Source organism: Phascolarctos cinereus, unplaced genomic scaffold (assembly GCF_003287225.1).
Source record: "Phascolarctos cinereus isolate Bilbo 61053 unplaced genomic scaffold, phaCin_HiC Scaffold_5;HRSCAF=322, whole genome shotgun sequence".
NCBI classification, from domain to species: Eukaryota; Metazoa; Chordata; class Mammalia; order Diprotodontia; family Phascolarctidae; genus Phascolarctos; species Phascolarctos cinereus.
In genome coordinates, this window is record NW_027555958.1 from 269089832 (window position 1) to 269114909 (window position 25078).

The 25078-nt window shown below is 37.4% G+C and overlaps 1 protein-coding gene across 1 annotated transcript; it reads right to left on the reverse strand.

Annotated features, from left to right (window-relative positions):
- EIF4A3 (eukaryotic translation initiation factor 4A3) lies at window positions 1-24837 on the reverse strand. Its single transcript, XM_021000786.2, has 12 exons — window positions 24496-24837; window positions 11397-11469; window positions 10813-10879; window positions 10412-10474; window positions 7947-8079; window positions 5911-5991; window positions 3700-3841; window positions 3140-3278; window positions 2295-2410; window positions 798-905; window positions 581-708; window positions 1-418 (listed from the first exon to the last, which is right to left on the reverse strand). The coding sequence occupies exons 1-12, from the start codon at window positions 24662-24664 to the stop codon at window positions 402-404; spliced, it is 1236 nt and encodes a 411-aa protein (XP_020856445.1). The 5' UTR covers window positions 24665-24837; the 3' UTR covers window positions 1-401.
- Window positions 24838-25078: the final 241 nt, after the last annotated feature.

A 25078-nucleotide genomic window follows, 5' to 3' on the forward strand; every position in this document is an offset into this window, starting at 1 on the left:
CTAGCTCCATGTTCTTTTTATTACTACACCAAGCAGAAAAGTAGAATTCCATACTATGTGAAGCAACCAAAGGAAAAGGTACAATGTGTATTTTTATAATACATTTTCTCTACTACAGTAATTGCTACAACCTTAAAAGAAGTGAAGTCAATTGGAATTTATGTGAAAATTTCTCATTTTTTAATAAAAAAAAAAAGACAATGCATAATTTACACGCAGGCAGGCAGAAATCCCACAAAGAGCAGCTTGTGGGGCAGGAGTTGGGTAAAGAGCATTTAACACAAATAAACCCTCTTATTAAATAAAAGTTGTACTTATATGGCATACAGTAAGCTCTTCAACTTCCAAATGTAGTATAAAACTAGGGAAATAGGTTCCAACTGGTCTTCAAAGTTGTTTCCTCAGATAAGATCAGCAACTAAAATAGAAATGAGGTATAAATGAAATAAGGCTATAAAAAAGCGAACAGAATATATAATAATTAGACAATAACACTGCAATTTTCTAAAAATCTCAAAAAAATCCTATACCATAGATCAGGGATATAAAATTTTTGAGGCTGACCTCCTGATATACCTACCATTCATGGGCATTTCATCAATCTGAGTTGAGTAGTACTGTTCAATATCTCTGAGAATACGGATGTCATCATTTTTTACAAAATTAATCGCAACACCTTTTCGGCCATATCGACCTGATCTCCCAATTCTTTAAGAAGAAAACAAAAAAGATTTAGTTATAATTATTCAGTAAACATATCAATAAGAAAATAATAAGAAAAAAACACATTCAAGTACCTGTGTATGTATAATTCTCTGTTATTTGGTAAGTCATAGTTAATGATAAGAGAGACTTGAGGAACATCTAATCCTCTGGCCCAGACATCTGTAGAAATAAGTACTCGGCTGAAAAAAAGAAAAAATAATTTAGTTGTATAAAATATGAGCCTTAACATAAATCTTGGTTGGCTTACACTACTTTTAAAAGAGCAGGGCAGATAGCTTAAAAAAAATAATTCTTGATCTAGTAGAGACAAGAAAACTGAAAGCATGTTTTAGAAGAATTAGGGGGAAAGCTGTGCTGTGACAAGTTTTTTTCCTATGCCTCTAGAACATCACCTAAGAAACTTTATTTGCCTATTCCTGTTCTGTACGACATAAGATTCCTTTTAAATGTGGCTATTCAGTACTAGTCTCCTTTCATTTCCTGAGCCACTGCTTTACCAAACAATGGAAAAACAGCACTTTATTTTATTATTCTCAATCCATCACCTATGTATATAATTAACTAACCAGGTAGACATGTAGTTCCAGTTTCTTTGAAATTCAAACCCACCTTATCCCTTCATATTCTTTTCTGTCTACATAACTTTAGTTTGAAGGAAAAGGGAAAAATAACTTCTAAAATAAAAGTATAGAAGTTGAGAATTAAAATATAGAGAATATAGACGATAAAGGAAAAAAAACTAATACGGGCTGGTCCTAAGCATAATTATCATCATCTTCATCATCATCATGCTTTTAAGGTTTACAGAGAGCTTTATAAACATTTCATTTGACCTTCTCACAACCCTGGGAGGTAGATGCTATTATTACTCTCATTTTACAGATGAGGAAAGTGAGGCAAAGAGAATAATTGACTTGCCCAAAGTCACACAGCTATTAAGTGTCTGACACTAGATATGAATTCAGGTCTTCCTGACACCAGGTGAAATTGTGAAGTCTGACATTCTTTTATCTCTTCTTTTTGTACCCCTACACCATACTAAGGCTTTATGCTGTCCTCTAGTATGCCAAGGACTTCTTATTGCAAAGTTTCCACCTATATTAGCTTTGGGCCTAACCTCACCCTCAAATTATTAAATCCATGTTTCCCACAGGGACTTGTACGTTATCTTGTTAGTCTCTGACTGGTTTTGATCTTGTAGATTTTATTTCTCATTTCACATCCAGACTCTTTCATGTTGCTATCTCTAGTGTCCTAAAATAGGGCCTTATTTATAGTATGCACTTAGAAGTTTACTGAACAATCTAGGATACAGCATGAATAAATTTGTTTGTTTATTCATCCTTATTGCTGGAGGGCATCTTAAAAAAAATTCCTGGACACATCAATGCTTTAGTCCAAAAGACAAAGCAAAGATCTCCTGAAGGGAAAATAGGCACTGTGATACTCTGAAACGATAAGAGCCTCTCAGGAGGTGCCTCAAGTCACATTACATAAGCAATCCCATCGTACCCTACACTACTCTTTAAAGTTGTCGGATCGTAGCATTTCTGTTGAATTATGCTAACCTTGCACCAGATCTAAACTCTTTCATGATAGACTCTCTCTCTTTTTGAGGCATGTCTCCGTGCATTGATGAAACAGTGAAATTGGCTTCTCTCATCTTCTCAGTCAGCCAGTCTACCTATAAGCAAAATAACCAGAACCAAGGTTAAGCTCATAGATATATGGTTTAACCAAACCTGAGGATTTTAATTCAGTGTTAGCTTGGCAACCAGTAGAGTCAATAAAAGAATGGTAGAAAAGTAACCTTTCTTCATAAAATAAAAACTGTATTGAATTTAATTGGGGGTTTTAGAAAATGTAATTGTGCCCAGCTGCTGCCAATCAGAATATTATTTTGTGAGACCTGCGAGCTCATGTAAGCTCCACACAATTTTGTGGTTGGATAATTATTTTTATGGAAAAATGAAACTATTGCCACTTGGCATTTTCCTTATTCTGAAATGAACTGGAATATAGTTCATGTCATTAAAAGGTCTCATGAATATTTCCAATACTACAGAGTCTTAAAAAATGAGTTGATTTTATAATCCACAGAAATCACAACCAACCCTCACCAGGAGAAGGAGATAGAAGTCACCTACCATACACCCCACATAGCAAAAGTTAATGGATTTTTCTTTAGAAAGTACTGGCACTGCAACACTGCTTTTGGGTAAATACTGAGTTCCCATACCTCAAAGTTAGAGAAGATTAAATGAGTTTTTTGGAAGCAGATAAAATTGGGCATGTCTTATAAGGGCAAATTAAGAAATGACTACTTTCTTGTGTCCCTAAACATCATAATTAAAGTTAACAATGGAACCTGCCCCCAATTTTTTCCCAATTAGGCAAAAAATGAATAGTATACCTTCCTCTTGGTATTACAAAAGATGACTGCTTGAGTGATGGTCAAGGTATCATAAAGATCACACAAAGTGTCAAATTTCCATTCTTCCCTTTCCACTGCCACAAAAAACTGTTTGATTCCTTCGAGAGTCAATTCATCACTTAAAAAAGAGTTAAAAAAATTACACAAAACTCGTGAATGCTGATCAAATTTTAAGGAACTGTAATCCCTGCAAAATCTCTTACCAACACAACACCAATTCAACTTGAGATAATTTGGCACATTACCAACTGACCTTCACCAGAAATGTCACTAAATAATAAAAGCTTAAAACTTTCCAGCATAACAAATATTTCAACATTATACAAGCTTTACAACTGTGTATTGTCACCACATATAAATGTGCAATATTAAGTATTTTACATTAGAACTGGGTTAGATGAACAACCAAGAGAGTTCTCCTAACTTAAGAAAACAAACCTGAATATTACATAGTTAACATTAATAATTATAAATGGTCCAAATCATTAATGAGTTAGATACTATACTAACCAGGGAAAATTAATTCCAAGGTCACTTACCGTTTTACCAAGATGCGAATTGGATCAGTCATGAATTTATTGGTCATTTCTAAGATCTCATGAGGCAATGTGGCACTGATCAAAACTACCTGGGTAGCTGGAGGCAGGTATCTGTACACATCATAAATTTGTTCCTTGAACCCTAGTAAGAAAAATCAAATCATTCAGGAATGATATTCCTTCTAATTTTTCCAATGTACTGTGGGTGTAATGGTTTTGTATTCTTTATTTATCACATGCTAGCTGTGTGTGACCTCTCTAAGACTCTTCAGTTCCAGATGAATTGATCTGCATTCTAAGATTTCCCCAAACTCATAAAATCACACATACAGATCAAAAACTTTGTGAGCAGATGACCTTGAGTAATACACCTAACAGAATGTGCATAAATGAACATGCATTAGTTTTGTAATACAAATGGAACAAATTAAAATATGTAAATAGGCATCATAATTATTACTGTGCTTCACGGTGCATCTATTTAGAGCTGAAAGGGACTCAGTGGACTTCTAGGCCTATTCCCTTATTTTAAAGATGAGGAAACTGAGAACCAGGGAGGGTTAAGTGACTTACCCAAGGTAAGCACAGTAAGTAGTAGGCATAAACGAGTTAACTTCTGGGGTCTCTTCAAATCAGAAAGCTAAAACAAATTTTTACAGCTTTAATTTCTGATAAATCTATATGATTTGTAGAAGGGCTATAAGAGATTATCTGGGACAAGTCTCTCAAGGCAGACTGGGGTAAGGAAAAAGCATTTAGACCCAGGTTATAGTCTTTAATTTGATAGCGTAACTACCAACAATTCACATAATCTTCTGGGGCCTACCTTTTCTCAGCTGTAGAATGACCTTTATGCATACATTTTGAACTGGAAGGGACCAAAAATGCTATCTAGTCTAAGGTAAATAAATGACTTGTCTAAGTGGACCCAGATAGTTAAGTGGCTGAGCTCAGATTTGAATCCAAATACCCTAAATTCCTATTTAGCATTCTCTCCAAAATACCACATGTAACCTACCTAAGACCTAGGGAGATTAAGTGGCTTTCAAGGTGACAAAGACACTCAGTGGCACTACCTAGACAAGAACACCTTGGCGTGCCCCCCCCCTTCAAATCTAGTACTTAAAATTTTTCTCAACCACGTGTATAGCTGAATCTTTAACCAAAGAGGCAGACAGACAGACACACACCCATTTACCCAAGGATCCCACATCTGACTCTTAGAACCAAGGTTAACAAAGGCATTTAAAGGCAACAAAGGTCTAGGGGCACTGGTTATAGGGCTGAATGATTGGGTCCACCACTAATTTATGCTATTTAACTTCAGATGGGTTCTTAGTGACACTTCTTTAGTACCTTCCCCACTATGGTGCATCCAATCTTTTTCCACAAACCCAAAGCCCACAACTCTATACTGCCTTCACTCTCAGATTAATGTTTCTTCCTACAAGCCTTCCTAAGAGAAGGAAGTATCTCTCTTCTTTGCTAAAACTATGATTCTGATCCATCTCCTTTCGCTACTGAGATTTATCAATTATTCTTCCTTTCTCTTGCATAATGGCTCACACACAATTTACCTTTAGCCAGGTACAAATAAATAGAACAGAATCATAAGAAATATTTTTGTCCTCTGAGGTTAAGTAAAGAGACAGAGTTTATTGGGAACAATGCTAAATAGATGAATTTGCAAACAAGAAGCTAAAATAGATACACAAAAATATCTAAATATGGATTTTACTACATCCCACCATGGTATATCAAGGAAAATAAAAATGTGTTGTCCTTCACAGGGAATATGTTGACTTGTTCTTCCAACATTTATACCAATCCATATATACTCCAAAGCCCAGTGCCTCTTTTTGAACAATATTAGTTATTTACAGAATAGCTAGCTGGCATTAGCTGGATATGATGTACAGGCAAGAAAAAAATAATGCAACTAGTGTAAATCAGACTTAAACCGAAAGCCTTGGTCTCATCCTAATCTATGTTTTTAGCCAATTGTGGTAACAAAACTAGCAATACTAAATCTGACCAAATAGGACCATATACTTTCTGACCATGATAGTCTCAACCTGTTCCATGTAAATATGAACATAACCCATAGGTTTATGTCCCTAATTACCCCAAACTATTTTTCAAGTTATTAAATACATTCACAAATTTAGGAGGGTACAAAAAGCATTATTCTTTACCCTTAGCCAAGCATACCTTTATTAAGCATTTCATCGGCTTCATCCAAAACCAACATCTTGATAGCACGGGTTCTTAAACTTCTGCGACGAATCATATCTACCAAATCAGCATAAAAAAGATAATACTGAGAAATACTTTTGTCCTTGTTATTCCATGTTAAACCAGATAAAAACCTAAGATGTTAGCTGATTAACCAATGACTTGAAATATCATTTAAGTTCATCTGTGAAATACCATTACCAATTTATTAATAAATACTTATTAATGGCCTATTATGTGACAGGCACTGCGGATACAAAAATAGGAAATCGTCTGTCCTAACAGGCTTACAATCTGTCGTGGAAGACAACATATAAAACACACACACACACACGCACACACACATGCACAAATACATATATGAGAGTGAGAGAGGAGAGAAATGTTTTTAGGAGAACACAGCAGCTTAAAGAAAAACAGGAAAGGATTCTTATAGAAGTGCTTGAGCTGAACTTTGAAGGAAACCAGGGATTCTAACAGGTAGAGGTGAAGAATGTGTGCATGCCAGGTAAATGGGGGACAGTCTGTATAAAGGCATGGAGAGAGGAGATGGAGTTGCCACAGGTGAGAAATGGCAGTAAGGTCAATTTAGCTGGACTGAATAGTGCTTGAAGGAAAGTAACCTATAATAAGGCTGAAAGTTAAGTTGAAGCTGTGAAAGGCTTTAAATGTCAAACAAAAATCATATCAGTAGCTGTATAGTAAAAAAGGGAAAAACATGAAGCAGGACAACCAATTAAGAAGCTATTACAGGTGATGAGAATCTGAAGCAGAGTAATGGCTAAGCATGAAAAGAAAAGAGCTATATTTGAGAATGTTGTGGGAGTGGATAGATTTGTTAACTGACAATTATGTGGGGTAAAGGATGATGAGCTGAGAATAATTCTGAAAGCTATGAACTTGGGTGACTGAAAGGACAGTAGGTTTGGAGGGAAAAAGGAATTCTCTTTTGGGCATGGTGATGTAAGAATGAATCAATGAGTGTGTGTGTGTGTGTGTGTGTGTGTGTGTGTGTACACATATATGTCTGTGTAGTGAGTTCCCTCGACTTTCACTCCTTAGCTCCACAGTATAATGCCCTATCCTTTCCATTTCCTTCTTCACCTAAGACCATCAAAACAGAATAAAACCACCACCACATTCTCTGCCTATCTTATTTAATTTTCTCTAGGGTCAAGGGATATGAATAGTTTCTAAAATAAGAGTTTTACGCTATTAATAACTCTATGAACGCAAATGTAAATGTAAATAAAAATTGAGCCTTTAATTCACATCAGGCAAATTGGCCAAGATGACAAAAAACAGGAATAGTCAATGTCGGAGGGGCTATGGAAAGACAGGCACACTAATATACTCTTAGTGGAGCAATAATTTGAGCCAAGTCTTCTAGAAAGCAATCTGAAATTGTGCTAAAAGTGACTAAAATGTCCATCTGAGATCCCATTGCTAGGCATATATCCCAAAGAGGTCAAAGACAGAAAGGCTTTATATATATCAAAATATTTTTATTACCACTTTTTGTAACAGCACTTGAAACAAAGCAGATGCCCACTGACTGGAATTCAAACAAATTATGAATGGTTTTTTCTTTTTACAATGATTTATCAAAAATTTGCACTGTAATTTAAAACAATAAATAAAGAATTTAGAAAAAACATAGGAAAATATGAAATGACAAAAAAAATGTAAATGGAAGACAGAAAAAAATCTGGTAAAATGAACAATGTATAAAACCAAAATATTACTAAAATTATTTTAAAAACAGATCATTGATAACTTTAGAGAAAGCAGCTTCAGTTTTCTGATGAGTTGGGAAGTCAAGAGTTTTCAAAGGTGATATGAGTGAAAAGAAGAGAAGAGAGGCAACAAAAGTAGAAAGTTTTTTTCTAGTAGTTTGGCTGTGACAGGAAGGACAAAATAGTATGACAGTTTGAATGGATGGTAGGATCAAGAGAAGATTTAAAAAACAAAACATAACATGGAAGAAAGTTGGCATGGTGCGACATGCTTACCAAATACACGACCTGGTGTACCAGCCACAACATGCTGCCCATAATCCAATTTCCTGATATCTTCACCAACATTTGTCCCCCCAATACAGGCATGACATTGGACATTCATGTAATCACCAAGAGCAAGAAGACCCTGAATACAAGGGGAAAAAAATTAACTTATTGCTTTATATTCCTAAAAATTCTCTACAAAGGCAGACTTTTAAGTTTACTGAATTTAAAAATAGACTGCTCCTTTTCTAGAAGAAAAATAGAGCTGGAAGGAACCTTAGAAATCATCTAGTACAATTCTTTCATTTTACTAAAGAGGAAATTGAGGCCCAGAGACATTAGGAGACTTGTCCAAGATCACACAGTAGCACAGTCAAGATTCAAACTCAAATCCCATGACTTCAAGTTCAGCAGTCTTTCCAGTATACCACACTGCCTTGAAATTATTCCCTTATTGGACTGTGAGCTCCTTGAGAGCAGAGACCTTTTTTTTTTTTTTGCCTTTCTTTGTATCTCAAACACTTAGCATAGTGCCTGGCACATAGTAAGCACTATAATAAATGCTAGCTGAGTGCCTGTACAATGATGGCTATTTTATCTTTATGATACAGCCATCATTATAGAATCTCATAGGCCACCTAGTCCAACGCCATACCTAAACGAGAATCAACTCGACAACGTATCCAGTAAGAGGTTATCCAACCTTTGAAGACTTCTAGTAAGAAAAAATCCACTGCCTCAGCAGAAATCTCACTATACTTTTGGGTGGTCCTAATAGTTAGGAAGGTTTTTCCCCCTTACATCAAACCTAAACACAGTACTTTAAAACTTCTACCCATTGCTCCTACTTTTGTCCTCTGAGGTCAACAGAATAAACCTAATCCTCTTTTCAAATGACAACTTTTCAAATACTTTAAGACAACTATTGCTACTCCTTCCCCAACCCCAGGTAATCTTAATTTTCTTTAACCCATCTTCATATAGCATCTGAAGACAGCAGTCCTGGAGTCAAATCCTTGCTTTACTGCTACATGCCCTATTTGTGTGGCCTTGGGCAAGTTACTTAATATCTTTGGGCCTCTATTCTGGGCCTCTATTTCCTCACCTGTAAAATAAGATGGTTGGACTAAATCTAATGATTTCATGCCCTGGTGAGTGGCCTCTAGACATTCTCGTTATTAATGTGCTTCCTAAAATATGATATCCAGAAATGAAAACACTCCAGATGTTGTCTGACCAGAGAGAGTAGCTCTCCTAGTCTTAGACTCCATATTACTCTTGATGCAGCCTACAATTACAATAGCTTTTTTTTTTACTGCTTATCAATTTGATTTTGCAGTCCAATGAAACCTCCATATCTTTTCCCAGAAGAACTGTTATCAAACCACACCTCCTTCACCTTGCATTTATGAAATTGCTTAACTCATGTGTAAGACACTTATCCCAATTAATTAATTATCACATCTTATTACATTTGGAGGAGAATGTCAAGACCTTTTATTATCTTGACTCTGTCATCTAATAATTAGCTATATCTTCTACTCTGGCATTAACCTACACATTTAATATGCAAGCTACCTATGCTTTTATCTAAGTCATTAATTAAAAAAATATTAATAGATCCATGGGGCATTTCACTAAAGACTTCTTTCTAAGGTAACAAGAAATCAGTAATTGCTATTCTTTGGAGGCAGTCATTCAACCAGTCCAAATTTACATAGCTATACAAGCTCAAATCACATTTCTCTATCTTTACTATAAGATTAGCAGGAGACTCTGTCAAATGTTTTGCTAAATTTTAGGCAAACTAAATGCATAACAGTCCCCCTCACCCTCTAGTTTAATAGACCTATCAAAAAGAAATGGTTGGTCTGGCACAAACCCTTCATATTCACTAACAACTGCTTTAATTATAAGTTCTAGTATTTTTTCCAGAAATTAAAGTCAAACACACTGGCCTATAGCTTGCAGACTATATTCTTCTCTGTTTTGAAAGTTCTATTTATTTGCCCTTCTCTAGTCCAGTAGCATCTCACTGTCTAAGATATTTCAAAGATTGTGGACAATTCAGTAAATTCCATCCACAAAAAGCAAAATTTTCATTTGCTTTTCAAAGTTCAGCTTTAAAAGCTATAAATAGTATGGTGTTATGCTAAGTATGTACGCATAGCTATTTTAAGACAAATATAACACATTTTTAGTTTAATCACCATTTGACTTTTCTTTCTCCATCTTCATTTTTTAATGGAAAAAAAAAAGAACAAGTCATTTTACAAACCAGTAATATAAAATTACAGACTTATTAATAAATATGTAATAATGTATAGCAACTAACAGGAATCATTAAAGGATCACATTCTTTTTTAGGGGAAAGAAAAATGCAATCAGAAGATAAACACTCCAGCAGCTGTATTTCTAATTAGAATTACAAAAACAATAATTGCTAATTTACTGACTTTTCTCAGTGTTCTCACCTTTTGAATCTGTACAGCCAATTCCCTGGTCGGGGCTAAGATCAAAGCCTGAGTTTCTCGCACCTATTGAAACAAAATTTAACTTAGAAAACACCACAGAGCCCTCAGTACCTTTAGCAAAGGTTCTAGAATATCAAAACTCAGATGTCAATATTTTAGCTATATGAATTTATATTTTATTTCCAAAGGAGACAAATTTTACAAATATAGATACCACATCACAAACATTTTAATTCCAATGACCTAAAACAGAACAAGAATTTTCTTTTTAAAAGCTTCTTGTTCTTTTACTGGAAAACTGTAAATTCATTGAGGAAAAAAGAGTACTTAATTTCTAAGACTGAAAATGTTTTGTTACACATTAGTAGATAATAGTATATATTTAAAAGGTGATGATCTACCTGAATATCCAAACACTGGAGAACTGAAATGCTAAATGTTGCTGTTTTGCCTGTACCAGATTGAGACCTGTAGAAGCAGTAAAATGAGTTTTTTGAGCATGAGAAAATCCTCAATTATTTCAATGATATTCCAATAACTAAAAATACAATCTCAAATTCTCGCTTTTAAATGATTTCTATATTTAAAGAATCACTAAATTTAAAAGTTAGAAGGGACCTCAGTGACCATTTATTTCAATCCACACCCTAAACGAATTATTATGATAACCCAATTCTATATTGGATAATAAGTGTTATATTTTCCAAAGGACAAAGGAATTTTCAATTCCTAGACACTGCTTCCCCAACTTCATCATTTCAAACTTCTAATAGTCACTTTCCTAAAAGAGATACCAAAGAAATAGGTACTTTTTAGCCACCCACACATAACAGAATTGGCAAAATAATCACATATAAGACCAAAAAGACTTTCACCAGACAGCAACGACAAAAGTAAAAGAAATCTGCAGTTAAATTAAAAAGAGAAAGCTGGTTAAAATTTTATCAAAATTGAGTAAAATTATTAACCACATAAATTAACTTACTGTGCAATGACATCTCTTCCTTTAATAATTTGTTTGATAGCACGCTGTTGGATAGCTGACGGTTTCTCAAAACCTGTAAAATGAAATATTTAAAAATGCTTCTGACTTTGCCTCCATCTGAAATGCTTTCTTTCTGTCTTCCATGGCTACATTTTCTTAAAAAAGCTAAATTTTTATTTGTACCTTCTATTTTTATATCACAATAATTTCAGAAAACACTACCTCTCCTCTCCCATCCCAATCAAACCATCCCTTGTATAAAAATGACAAAAACAGTTGTCAGGCTCTTCAAATATTTATATTTCTTGTCTTTGGCCACTTGGCTACTTATTAAGATTTCTATTTGTCAATTTTTGATGTTGCTACAATTTAATTCAGAAAAAATTTCAATTATCTTCCATTAATGAGCAATGAATTATCGAGGATAAGTGAATTTTCTAGATTAATGAAGGTTATAATTACCTTTAAATATCAACATTTAATTTTACTATTTTGATAGAAAACTTTTCTTTTAAATAGTATTTTATTTTTTCCAATTACAGGTAAAGACAATTTTAAACATTCATTTTTTAATAAAATTTTGAGTTCCAAATTTTCTCCCCTCATTAGACAATAAGCAATTTGATATATGTGCAGTCATGTAAAACATTACCATGTCGTCATATCGTGAATGAATAAACAGAACAAAAGGAAAAAACCATGAAAAAATAAAGTGAAAACAATGTTTCAATCTGCATTCAGACTCCATCAGTTCTTTCTCTGGATGGTGGATAGCATTTTCCATCATGAGTCTTTTGAAATTGTCTTGGATCACTGTAATGCTGAAAAGAGCTAAGTCAATTACAGCTGATCATCCTATAATGTTGCTGTTACTATATACAATGTTCTCCTGGTTCTGCTCACTTTACTTCACATCAGTTCATGTAAGTCTCAATGGAAAACTTTCTAAAGTATGTTAGATACTTCCCTGTCTTAGTAAACAGAGTATATTAGGAAACTTTTAATTGTTTTCTTGATGGTTCAAGGATACTGTCATGAACTTTCATATTGGACTGTAATATTGAGATTATCTAATTAGTTATCACTGTAATTCAGTGATGACTATTAAGAAGTATAAGACTGTCTGTCCCTGTGCTACAGGGTCATATTTCCAGACTACTGTGTTTTTTCTACCTTTTAGCCCTCCCTTGCTGTCATTTTCAGGAACCAAATCTACTATTAGCTACAAACCAGAAAAAAACTGATAGCTGTCAGAGGAAAGCTAAGATTTAAAAACCTAATTTTATACAGAATACTTCTGGTCTGGACCTGTGATTTCACTGGTAGATGGAACTCCATTTTGAGGTATTCTCTCTAGTCATTATACAGAAAAACTAAGGCAATAAAATGATTTTGGTCCATGGTAGCCGAACTCTTTTCTGGGAGTGAAAGCTCACAGATTTATTTTGATGACAATTTTCTCTGTTCTGCTAAAGGCCTTTTCACTTATTGTTCTTCCAAGTTCAAGGCCATGTATAGACTACTGAGTATCCAGATGTCAGAAATCTGACTACTGGATAAACTGGGGATCGAATAAAACTATGCATGACATTTTTGGCTTCAATAAGATATCTTTGCTCATGCTAATTCCCTCCTTGAAATGTGCTGAAGCCCTTCCCTCTACCTATTTTAATTCTACCTTCAAGGCATTCTATTACTACTTCAGCTCTAACTAATCTCTCTTCTGAACTTCACTAGCAAGCCAGATATGCTGTTTAAAATCTATTGCTCATTTAATCATGAGCTGAATTGAATGCTAATTATCTTGCATACTTTAGTTTCTCTTCTTTGAGTTAGTAACTATGCCTAACATTTCTATATTTCCCATATAAGAGTCAACAAATCCTTGCTGAGTAAAAGGGAATCAATCCTAGACACAACTGTCCATGAAAATAAAATGGGTAAAATGGGATAAAATTAGCTACTGGTTCTGTCCTAAACCCAAATCATTTCAGGGAGGGGAATCATAAAGAGTGCAAAAAGAGCCACACTGCAAGCTGAGGGACTAGAAAGGAATGAAATGATAAATCCTCTTGCTGGGGAGGGGAAAGACGCAGGACCACATGGAAATAAAAAGTTAAAGGTGAGGAGAAGAGAAGGGCCAGCCTAACAAAGTTTGTCTAGGCTCTAGAATCTTTCTTTCCTACATCCTTTAGGTACCAAATATCTTCATATTATCCTTTACTTGGTTGTCCAACTCTGTTCCTTCTTGATGCATCCCATAATCTAAAATTCAAGCTAGGCAAGGCCTAAAATGGCCTCTGGATAGAGCAAGGTATCTTGCATATTTATTTCTTTAATTAGTATCTACTGAATATGTACTATTATGGGCCTAGTGCTACAGGACCACCTTGAATTTATTCTATTACTGACTCAAACACCAGGTTTGACTAAGGAATGATCTAGGAAGAAATTATCTAGAGTTGCTCTGTCCATAATTAGCCCTGCTCTAGTTTCCATCTGTAACTCTGAGGATGGAACACAACAAAGCAAACTCCCAGAGTTAACGATCTCAGCTAGCTACATTTTCTCTACTATTGTTACATGAGCAAGATTACTCTATCATATTCAAATACCATGGAAATCTCCTGGGAAATATAGTTCGCTATCACTGTAGGCCTTCAAACAGAATCTGGATAACAAATAACTAAGAATATATAGGCCCTAGAATCTGGGACCACCCTTTCCCCACTGTTTCAACCTTCCCATTTAGCCTCCTATATACAAACTCAGGGCTACACTGCTTCTTTGCTTCTCAACAAAAGATAACCATTCCAACACTGCCAATACAGACAGGTCTTCAAAACTACTAACAACAGTTGGTATTTACACAGCATCAGGTCAGTCATGACTCTCAACTTCTTAGGGGGAAACATCAACCAGGAGCTTAAAACATCTTAAATAAAACATCTATACCAGAGACATCTCTTAACAGAAAACAGATAGAATTGGGGTCCACTGAGTTATAGATTTGGAGATCTTTTAACCCATCTTAGAAATGCTTGCTTTGTCCACTAAAAAAACCAACCAAACAAAACACACTACACATGTGAGCTGCCTCTAACATACTCGTTATCGGTAAACAATTATAATTATACATACATATAAAATTAAATGCAACATTATTAAATTTATTATTAAATCAAATACAGTATTAAATCTTGTCCATGTACAGTCTTTAGCCATTTATAATTTTACCTAAGTTCAAGTTATATTTCTACTATATCTGAAACCACTTTTTTCATTTCCTCCCAATTGTCCTCTTCCTTCTCACTTCATTGTATGTATCAGTGACACCATCATTTACTCAAGTCTCCTTATATTCAAAATCTTGGTGTTATCTGATACCAGCAAAGACCTACCAGTTACCATCTCCTATCGATTCTATTGCCACAACTTTTCCTGCATCCACTTTGATCTCTCTACTACTACAATCTCAATGCTACCACTATATTACAAAAGATATTACTATCATACAGACTCCTTTTTCCCACCTCCAAACCATCCTTTTTGCAAGAATTATATTGCGTAAGTCTATATTTGCCATGTTTTTTTGCTTAAAACCCTTCTTATTAAATACCACGTAAGGTTTAAATTCTTTAAAATTTGGCATTCAATGTCCTCTCCACAATCTGGTTTTCACCCAACTTTTCCAAGTATATCTCCTACTACTGGTTTCCATTCTCAACACTCCAGCAAAAACTGACTATTTGCCATCATCTAGACACCCTGTGCTTTCTTCCTTGGGTCTTCCTTTGTTCATGCTGTTCCTTATACCTGGACTTCTATCCTTTCCCTCTACCTGCTCAATTACTACTAAGTCTTTCAAGCCCTCCTTTCCCAAGTAGCTACTCTGCTTATAACGCTCATGTACTTGTGAAAAATTACAATAGTCACCTTACAGGTTTCCTGCTTCTAATCTTTTTCCAATCCAATCCCTTCTTCATATTGCTTCCAGAATAATTTTTACTATGAACAGTGACTAATCACATTGACTCTTCTCTCAAAACCTTCAGTGCCCTGTGTCTCCCAAGTTCAAAATTCTCTGCCTGACATTAATGTCCTCTACTATCTGGTTCCACTTATCTTTCTAGTCTTCTATTAATCAATCATCCAGCAAATATTTATTCAGCATCCACTCTGTGACAGGTGCTGAGGACATAAAATAATTCTTACTTAGAAGGAGCTTACATTCTAATAGGCGAAGAAAGTATATATAAAAATATATACAAAAATTAAATGCAACGTGGTTGTGGATGAAGGAAGACCAGCAGTTGATAGCATCCAGATAAAATTCATGTAGAAAAAAAAATTGTGAATTCAATTCTGAATGATTTAGCTATTCTCAGCAACACAATGATCCAAGACAATTCTGAAGGACTTATGATGAAAAAATCTATCTCCCCCAAACCCCTGCAAATACTCATAAAAAATGGCTCTAAACAAATTCTGAGCAGCAGAACCCACAAAAAGACAGAGTGAAACAAATTTCCAGCCCAAGACAACCTGGATGATGGACCAGAAAGGTGTATCGCGCCGGGCTGGGAGTGCAGCGCAGCGTGGTGTGGGCGCACAGGCCGCAGTGAACCTGGAGCAGGCTTCAGAGGACTGAATCTTGGCCAGCTGTGGCAGTTTCCAGATTCCTCAATCCACAAATGCCAAAGACAACTTAGAAGGTCAGTGGGAAAAGTCTGTTTCTGCAGTGCTCAGAGAGGAAGGCGGGGTTTCAGCTCCATTCCCCAAGAGCCTGGTCCTGGAGGGAGGGCAGCTGCTTCCCGAGCTTCTGGCCCACATACTGAGGGGGAATCCAGTGGCTGATCAGAGAGAGACGGCAGGGATCTCTTTGCCAGTGCTGAGGCAGGAATCTCTTGCTTTGCCCATGTTTGGATCTGGGCCACAGTTCTGGGCAGTGGTGCTGGGGTGAGGAGGAGTGCTGTCATGGAGGAGCTTGTAGTGGCTGTGCAGAGGAGCCCCTCCTCACAGTTACAGGACAGAAAGGAGTACTTGTGGTCACAGGCCAGGAAAGGAGTAAACACCTAGCCCCTTATCATACCACCTTGGAAGAACTGAAAATTTACAGGTCCCTACAAGTATCTCTGAAAACAGCTATACAAACCCCTGAAGCTTGGGACGATACACTCTCCACACTGGAAACCTTAACAAAGAGTGTGAAACTCAAGTAATTGGCCAGGATCATGAGCAAGCAGCTCAAAAAGAGTCAGACTGTATTATCTTACTTTGGTGAAAAAGAAGATCAAAATATACAACCAGAAGAAGACAACAAAGTCAAAGCTCCTACATCCAAAGCCTCCAAGAAAAATATGAATCAGTCCCAGGCCTTGGAAGAGCTCAAAAGGGATTTTGAGAAGCAAGTAAGGGAAGTAGAGGAAAAACTGGGAAGAGAAATGAGAGCGATGCAAGAATATCATGAAAAACAAGCCAACAGCTTGCTAAAGGAGACCCCAAAAAATACTGAAGAAAATAACACCTTAAAAAACAGCCTAACCCAAATGGTAAAAGAGGTCCAAAAAGCCAATGAGGAGAAAAATGCCCTAAAAAGAAAAATTGGCCAAATGGAAAAGAAAGTCCAAAAGATTACTGAAGAAAATACTTCCTTAAAAATTAGAATAGAGCAATTGGAAGACAGTGACTTTATGAGAAATCAAGACACTGTAAAACAAATCCAAAAGAATGAAAAATTAGAAAACAATGTGAAATATCTCATTGGAAAAACAACTGACCTGGAAAATAGATCCAGGAGAGAATTTAAAAATTATTGGACTATCTGAAAGCCATGATCAAAAAAAGAGCCTAGACATCATCTTTCAAGAAATTATCAAGGAAAACTGCCCTGATATATTAGAACCAGAGGGCAAAATAGAAATGAAAGAATCCACAGATCTCCTCCTGAAAGAGATCCCCAAGGAAAACTATTATATTATAGCCAAATTCCAGAGTTCCCAGGTCAAGGAAAAATATTACAAGCTGCCAGAAGGAAACAATTCAAGTACTGTGGAAACACAATCAGGATAACACAAGATTTAGCAGCTTCTACATTAAAGGACCAGGGCATGGAATATAATATTCTGGAGGGCAAAGGAGATAGGATTACAACCAAGAATCACCTACCCAGCAAAACTGAGTATAATCCTTCAGGGGAAAAAATGGTCATTCAGTGAAATAGAGGACTTTCAAGCATTCCTGATGAAAAGACCAGAGCTGAACAGAAAATTTGACTTTCAAATACAGGACTCCAGTGGAACATGAAGAGGTAAACAGGAAAGAGAAATCATAAGAGACTTATTAAGATTGAACTGTTTACATTCCTGCATGGAAAGATGATATTTATAACTCATGAGACCTTTGTCAGTATTAGGGTAGTTGAAGGAAAAAAATATGTATGTATATATAGATAGATAGAGGGCACAGGGTGAGTTGAAGATTAAGGGGTCATATCTGGAGAATAAAATTAAGGGATGAGAGAGGATATACTGGAGAAGAAAGGGAGAGGTAGAATGGGGTAAATTATCTCACAAAAAAAAACACAAAAGAAAAGTCTCTTACAGTGGAGGGGAAACAGGGGAAGGTGAGAGGGAATGAGTGAATCTTATTCTCATAGGATTTGGCTTAAGGGGAATAACATACACATTCAATTGGGTATGGAAATCTGTCTTACCCTACAGGAAAATAGGGGAGAAGGGGACAAGAGAGCAGGGGATGATAGAGAGGAGGGCAGATTGGGAAAGGGGTAATCAGAAGAAATACTTCTGAGGAGGGACAGGGTCAAAAGAAAGAATAGAATAAATGGGAGGGCAGGATAGGACTAAGGGAAAGAGTTAGTTTTTCACAGCATGTCTACTATGGAAGTGTTTGCATAACTGCACATGTATAAACTATATTGAGTTGTTTGCCTTTTCAATGAGGATGGGTAGGGAGGGAGGAAGAGAGAAAATTTGAAACCCAAAGTTTTAAAAACGTATGTTTTAAAAAAAATGTTCTCACATGCTACTGGGAAATAAGAAATACAGGAGATGGGGTATAGAAGTCTATCCTGCCCTACAGGAAAATAGAAGGGGAAGGGGATAAGAGAAGGGGAGAGAGATAGAAGAGAGGACAGACTAGGGGAAGGGATATTCAGAATGCATGACATCTTGGGGTGGGGGGAGATGGGGTGAAAATTTGGAACTCAAAAACTTGTGGAAGTGAATGTTGAAAACTAAAAATAAATAAATTTATATATATATAAAAAGAAATGTCAGCTGGAAGAGCGACTAGCCTTATTCAGTTTGGCCACAGAGCAGAACCAGGAACAATGGATAGGGCTTACAAAGAGTAAAATTCAGGCTTGATGTCAGGGAAAATTTTCCAAATATCAGTGCTACTGAACAGTGGAAAGGGCACTGAGAGGTAGTACTCCTCTTCACTGGAGATCTTCAAGTAGAGGCTGGGTGATCACTTGTCAGATATAGTGGGGGTTCTTTTGGTTATGAGTTGAACTAGATGACTAGTGAGGTCCCTTCTCTCAAATTCTGTGATTCAAACTGGCTGGAACACCAGTGTTCACACATCTGAAAGGGAACGATATGAAATAAGTCTGAAAGGTGAACTGGAGTGAGATAGTGGAGGCCTTTCATTCCACAATGCTTTGAACAAGTTGAGGAAGCAGTGAAGAACTACTCAAGATTTCTGGGCAGATGATGTATATTAGTCAACAAGCATTAACTAAGTGCTTACTAAGTGCCAAGCTGTTCACAACAGTGTGAACAGTGATACACTGGGGGACAAAATGAGGATAGGAAGGACAATTAGAAGGAAATTACATAGAATGGATGAGAGAGGATACAGATCTGAATGGAGGAGGGTCAATGGGAATGGATGGAAAAGGGGATAATTCGAGAAATATTACAGACCACAGGATTCACAGATTTGCTGGGTAGAGGCAACAAGGGAGAAGGTAGAATCAAAGATAACTAAGAGGATGATAAGGTCTTTAGCTTGCAGGGCATATGCTTAAAAGACAGTAATTCAAAATGCTAATAGCAACAGAAAAATGCAAGAAGCTAAAGAAAATCCCTTTCCTAGCACAGGAAAGGGTAATTGCTAGTTGCATATAGAGAAGAGTCATATTCAGTTGTGGGTTGGACTACTCAGTCTGGGAAGTATCTTCCAACTCTGAATTTATGCCTGTGTCTCCCCTCCAGGGCCTAGTAGTGTTTTGTACATAGTAACTGCTTAACAGATGTCTGTTATTGTGTATTATAATCATCTGTGTATGACTCATGTCTGCCCAACTGGACTAAACCTCATGAAGAGACTTTGTTTCACTCAAACTCCTCTCTCTGTGCATCTAGCAGTGCTCTGCATGTAGTAGGTGTGTAATAAATATTTGTTGAAATGAACTGGTACAATGGAAAGAGCAGTCTAAGGATTATCAGAAGCCCTAAGTTTTATTCTTAGCTTTGCCACTACTTTGTTGTGTGACTTTACCTAACAGGTACACAACTGGATAATTTGAGGGAGAGAACACTGAAAACTAGAGGAACCTTAAGAAATGAGGTGACCCTTGAGCTGAGCTATGAATGAATCTAAGGGCTTTAAGAGGCAAAGATAAAAAGAGGGAGCAGACATCCAAGTATGGGGAAGGAGTATGTGTGAATTCATGGAGATGGGAAATGGAGCATTATTTTGGGAAATCTAGATGAGTCTGGTTGGAAATGTAGACTTTCATAAAGAAGAGTGATGTAAAATGTGTCAGGCTAAGGAGTATTTATTTTATGGGGGGGGGAGTAGGAAAGTGGCAGTTTTGGCAGCTGTGCGGAAGCTGGTTTGGATAAAAGATAGACTGAAAACAAGAAAACCAATTAGGAGGCTTTATAATAGTCCAAATGGGAGGGTAATAAGAGCCTGATTTACTGCAGTGGTTTTGAATGGCAGAAAGGGACAAATGTGAGATACTGAGGAGATAAAAATATATTTTCATTTAAATGAAATTGCTTAAAAACAAGAAATTTATATATCCTGTGTTCATAATTATTCATTGAGAAAATGAAAAAAAGTCAGAAGTTAAAAACTCTTAGCTTACCGCACTGATAAATATACCATCTATTTCTGACAGTAGAAACTGATAACACTGAATGTTTGGGGAAAAAATTATGGATGCTGAAAGAACAAATGACTCTTCAGGGATTACCCCATGTCCACACTTTTGCACAATCCTAATCCAAATAAGAGTTTATATGAGGGGCCCCAAAACAGTGCCATATCATAGCAGATGCTGTAAGTCAGAAGTTCAAATCAAAGGCTAGGAGAATTGAAGAACCCTGAGCCATCATGATACCTCAACTAGGCATTAGATCTGCCTAAGTTTCAATGAAGCATGAAATTCTTAAACGAACTGTCAGCTTTAGAAAGACTAAAGTTCATAATTTAACTTTTTCTGAAAATGATTCTTTGGTAAAATTTCAACAATCCTTCACTTCTAGACCTAAGTTTTCCTCATATTCATGATCCTCTCACTACCATGAATATTACAGCCTCCCTTTTCCTCCTCACCTACATTATGTAGCTCACATAATATAAATATTCTTTACACAGATATAAGTTCTTTACTTATTACATGTATTCTATTTCTCAACTAGACATTAAATATTTTAAGGTCAGGGACCACATCACTCCTTTGATATCCTCCCACAGCCTGGTAGAGGAAACTGTATAAGTTAGAGTTGACTAACAATGATAATGGATGACGTTTACATAGTGTTTTAAAATTTACACAGCACTTTGCATATATGATTTCATCTAAATCCAACAAAAATCCTGAGGTAGGTATTACAGGTATTCTTATAACACTAAAGATTAAGAAAGATTCAGGGACTTGTCCATGGTTAGACAGCTTGTTTTAATTGGGCTTCAAACTCAAGTTTTGTTGGATCTCAAGTCTATCAGTCTTCCCACCATATAACATGCTCAGAGCGAAAGAATGCTGGACTAAACTTACCACTGAGTCTTAGGATGACTGAGACAATTCACATAGGCACACAATTGTGCGATGGGTACTAGTAGCAGGGACTATACCTTTGGTTTGCAAATGTTCACTAATTTGAATTCCAATAAGCTATCATTTGTAATTCAATCAATATACGTTTAAGTACATGTGTACCAGGCACTTTTTGGGAGATCCATAGTCAAAAATTAATACATAAACATTTATTAAATACCCAGTATGTGATAGACATGGTGCTAAGCACTTACAAAAAGGGGCAAATGACAGTCCAGCCCTCAAGGAACTCAAAATCTAATGGGCGAGACAATATACAAACAAATATATATAAAGCGAGCTATAGATAGGATAAATAGGCAGTGACTCATGGAACTGCAAGGAGGCTAGTGTCACTGGATTGAAAAGTAGGTGTAGGGAATGAGGTGTGAGAAGACTGGAGAGGTAGGAGGGAGATAGGTTATGATAGACTTCAAATACTAAAAGAGAGCATCTTTTATTTGCTCTGGGAGGCAATCTGGAGCCACTGGAAGTTTATTGCTCAGAAGTGTGGTGGTGGTTTGGGGGGGGGGTGTGATATGGTCACACCTTTGATAATCACTTTAGTGGTTGAATGGAGACTAGATTGAAGCAGAGAGAGACTTAAGGCAGGCAGATCTGACTGAAGTCCAGGCAGGAGGTGATGAGGGCCTGCACTAGAGCAGTAGTAGTTTTAAAAGAGGGTGTATTCCAGAGATGTTGCAGTTGTAAAGGTGGCAATGGCAGCAACAGATTAAATATGGGGGGTGGGAGAGCGAATGAGGAATTCAAGATGACTCCAAAGTTGTGAGCCTGTGGGAGTAGGAGGATGGAGAAGGTAGGAGGGTTGAGGGTTTAGGCCCTAATTTTAGGAGAAAAAATAAGTTCCATTTTGGATATGTTGAATTTAAGATGTCTACTGGATATCCAGTTCAAGATGTCTTATAGGCAACTGAAGACGTGAGACTAGAAGTCAGCAAGAGTTCTGGGCATGAAAAGGTGGATTTAAGTCATCAGTACAGAAAGGGTAAAAATCCATGGGACCTGCTGAGGATAACCAAGTGAACAAAAACAAAATTGTTCCAGTCCTCCAAGATATTACATTTTATTAGGTGAAAACATGTACACATATAAGCATGTATAAAATATACACTATACAAAGTATTGGGGGGAAGGTGTTAAACACTAGCAGCTTAGCTTAACTAGATTGAGAGAAGTCTCCTGGAGGAGGTGGTGTCTGAGATGAGCTCTAAAGAAAACAAGAGAATCTAAGGGGCAGAGGTGAAGAGGGAGTACTTTCCAAACACGGGGGACAAACCTATGCAAAAGCACGGAGAAAGAGGATGGACTGTCTCATGTAAGAATCAGCATAAGTCAGTCTGCCTGGATCACAGTGTGGGTATGTGAATAGGAGTAAATATGATTTTTTTTTCAGGCAACTGGGGTTAAATGACTTGCCCAGGGTCACACAGCTAGTAAATGTCAAGTGTTTGGTCTGAGGCCGCATTTGAACTCAGGTCCTCCTGACTCCAGGGCCAGTGCTCTATCCATGCGCCACCTAGCTGCCCCAGGAGTAAGTATGATAAAGACAGAAGGTGTTCAGTCTATTAGAGCTAGCTTGTGAAGAAGTTTTAAATGCCAACCTGAAGTTCATACTATTTATTGAATACAAAATTCAAAATATTTTTCCTTATGAATTTTCAAAGTCTTTTGAATCACTTAGCATCTACACTAAAATCAGTAACTTTCTCATGTTAAGATAGTGAGGATTTTTTCCACTTCAAATCTGTCCTCAAACACTTACTGGTTGTGTGTGGGCAAGGCATTTAACTCCTGTTTGCCTCAATTTACTCAACTTTAAAAAAGAGATAATAGTTGTACCTACTTCACAGGATTTCTATGAGGATATAATGAGATAGTATTTGTAAAGTACCTACATAATGTCTGGCACACAGAAGGTGTTTAATAAACGTATGCTCCACCCTCCCTTATATATTTCACTTAAACAAATATTTATTAATTACTAGTATCTGCTTCTTTATGACCTTGCAGCAGGAGCACTGAACTTGGGAGTTCAAAGACCAGGATTTGACCCAACGTTAGAGCCAAGAGACTGAGCAAAAAGAAACTCTAAGTCTCAGTATATCTTTAACTGTAAAATAGGAATAATAATATTTGTACTATTAACCTTGTGCGGATACTGTGAGGAAAAACCTTTGTAAAGTGAACTTTATATAAACTATGATTATTATATTGAAAATTTTATGTAAATTTTCCCCATCACCCTAACCTCACTATACTTTTATAGTGAGTTTATAGGTGGTTTACAGAACTGTAAAGTAGAAACGATTTATAATGTTGGTATTCTAGCTAAAGTAGATTGTGTCACTTACCTCTCTGAGCTACCTAACTTTCAGTGTTAAAACATTCCCAAGAAAACTTTTGTTAAAGTCACATTTCCTCATTTGTAAAATGAGGGGAGTTGGACTAGGAATCGATCATCTCCCAAAGAAATAAAGATACAATGCAGAATGATCTTAGGATGGAGGGAAGAAATTTTAATTGGTGGAAAGATGTCATTAGTCTAGGGAGCTTAAAACAGTTAAGAGCCATTAACTGGCTGTGGGACTTCTAGAGCCTCAGTTTTCCTTGTCTGAGAGATGGGAGAGTTAAACTAAAACCTAGTTACTAGATGGTTTCTCCAACTCCCCTATTCCGCTGATGGGGGTCTGGGAAGCGTGCTCCCCGTCTCCCTCCCAGGGCTCAGTAGCACGCTCAGGCAGGAAGCTCGAGGACTCCGCGAGGGAAGCTCCCAGGCAGGCCTGCCAATGAGGTCACCACGGGGCGGGGCTGGAAGCTACTTAGGCTGCCCGTTGCCCGAAGGCCTACAACGACACCCGACCTAACCGACGAGTACCTCGTTCTACCGGCCCCGAACACACTCTACCCTTCTCTCCCAGGCCCGTGCCTCCTTCCCTCCCAGCCGCGCGCCCGCCTCGGCCGGCCGGCCCCCTACAGCCCCGTCAGCCCCCGCGCCCTGCTCACCGTAGGCGTAGATGCCTCGCAGCAGGTCCTCCCGCAAACCCATCGTGTCGAAGGTGGGCGTCACGTCCACCTCTTCACTGGTCTCGAATTCCACTTTGGTCATGTCTTCTTCCTTCAGCAGCCGCTTCCGCGCAGAACCTGAAGTAGCCATCGTGGCTGTGCCAGCCATACTGCCCGGGAAGCCGGAAAGGGGGTGGGGGAAGGGAACTGCGCGCGCGCGCGCACGCCTAGGCCCTAGAAACACTCGCAGAGAAAGAGCTAATAGGCTGCGCCGTCATTCACCACCCATCGCCGTAGGAAAGGTCAGGGGTGGGGGGGTGTGCTTCCGAACGTGCGCAAGCCCGTACGCGCAGGGCCGTACGCGCAGGAACGTGCGCCCGGGTGGAGCTGACGGTTCGTTGTCCTCTCCAAGTCACGTGACCGGGGAAGGCGCCGTTCGCTTTCCGTTGGAGTGGGGCGGGGAGTGGAGGGGGAAGTAACCTTAGGCCCCGGGCCTCAGTAGCGTCAGCCTCCTATGGGTTCTTTGAAGCTGAGCGTGAACCCCTGAGTATGAGAGAGAATGTGAGGAGGAAACTGTTTCAGT

Coding starts and splice junctions, on each gene's coding strand:
- EIF4A3 (XM_021000786.2), bottom strand. CDS start 24,664: ATGGCTGGCACAGCCACGATGGCTACTTCAGGTTCTGCGCGGAAGCGG. Junction 8,080..10,411: donor TGGCTGTACAGATTCAAAAG/GTGAGAACACTG, acceptor CCTTGTATTCAG/GGTCTTCTTGCTCTTGGTGA. Junction 3,279..3,699: donor ATTCGCATCTTGGTAAAACG/GTAAGTGACCTT, acceptor CTCTTTTTTAAG/TGATGAATTGACTCTCGAAG.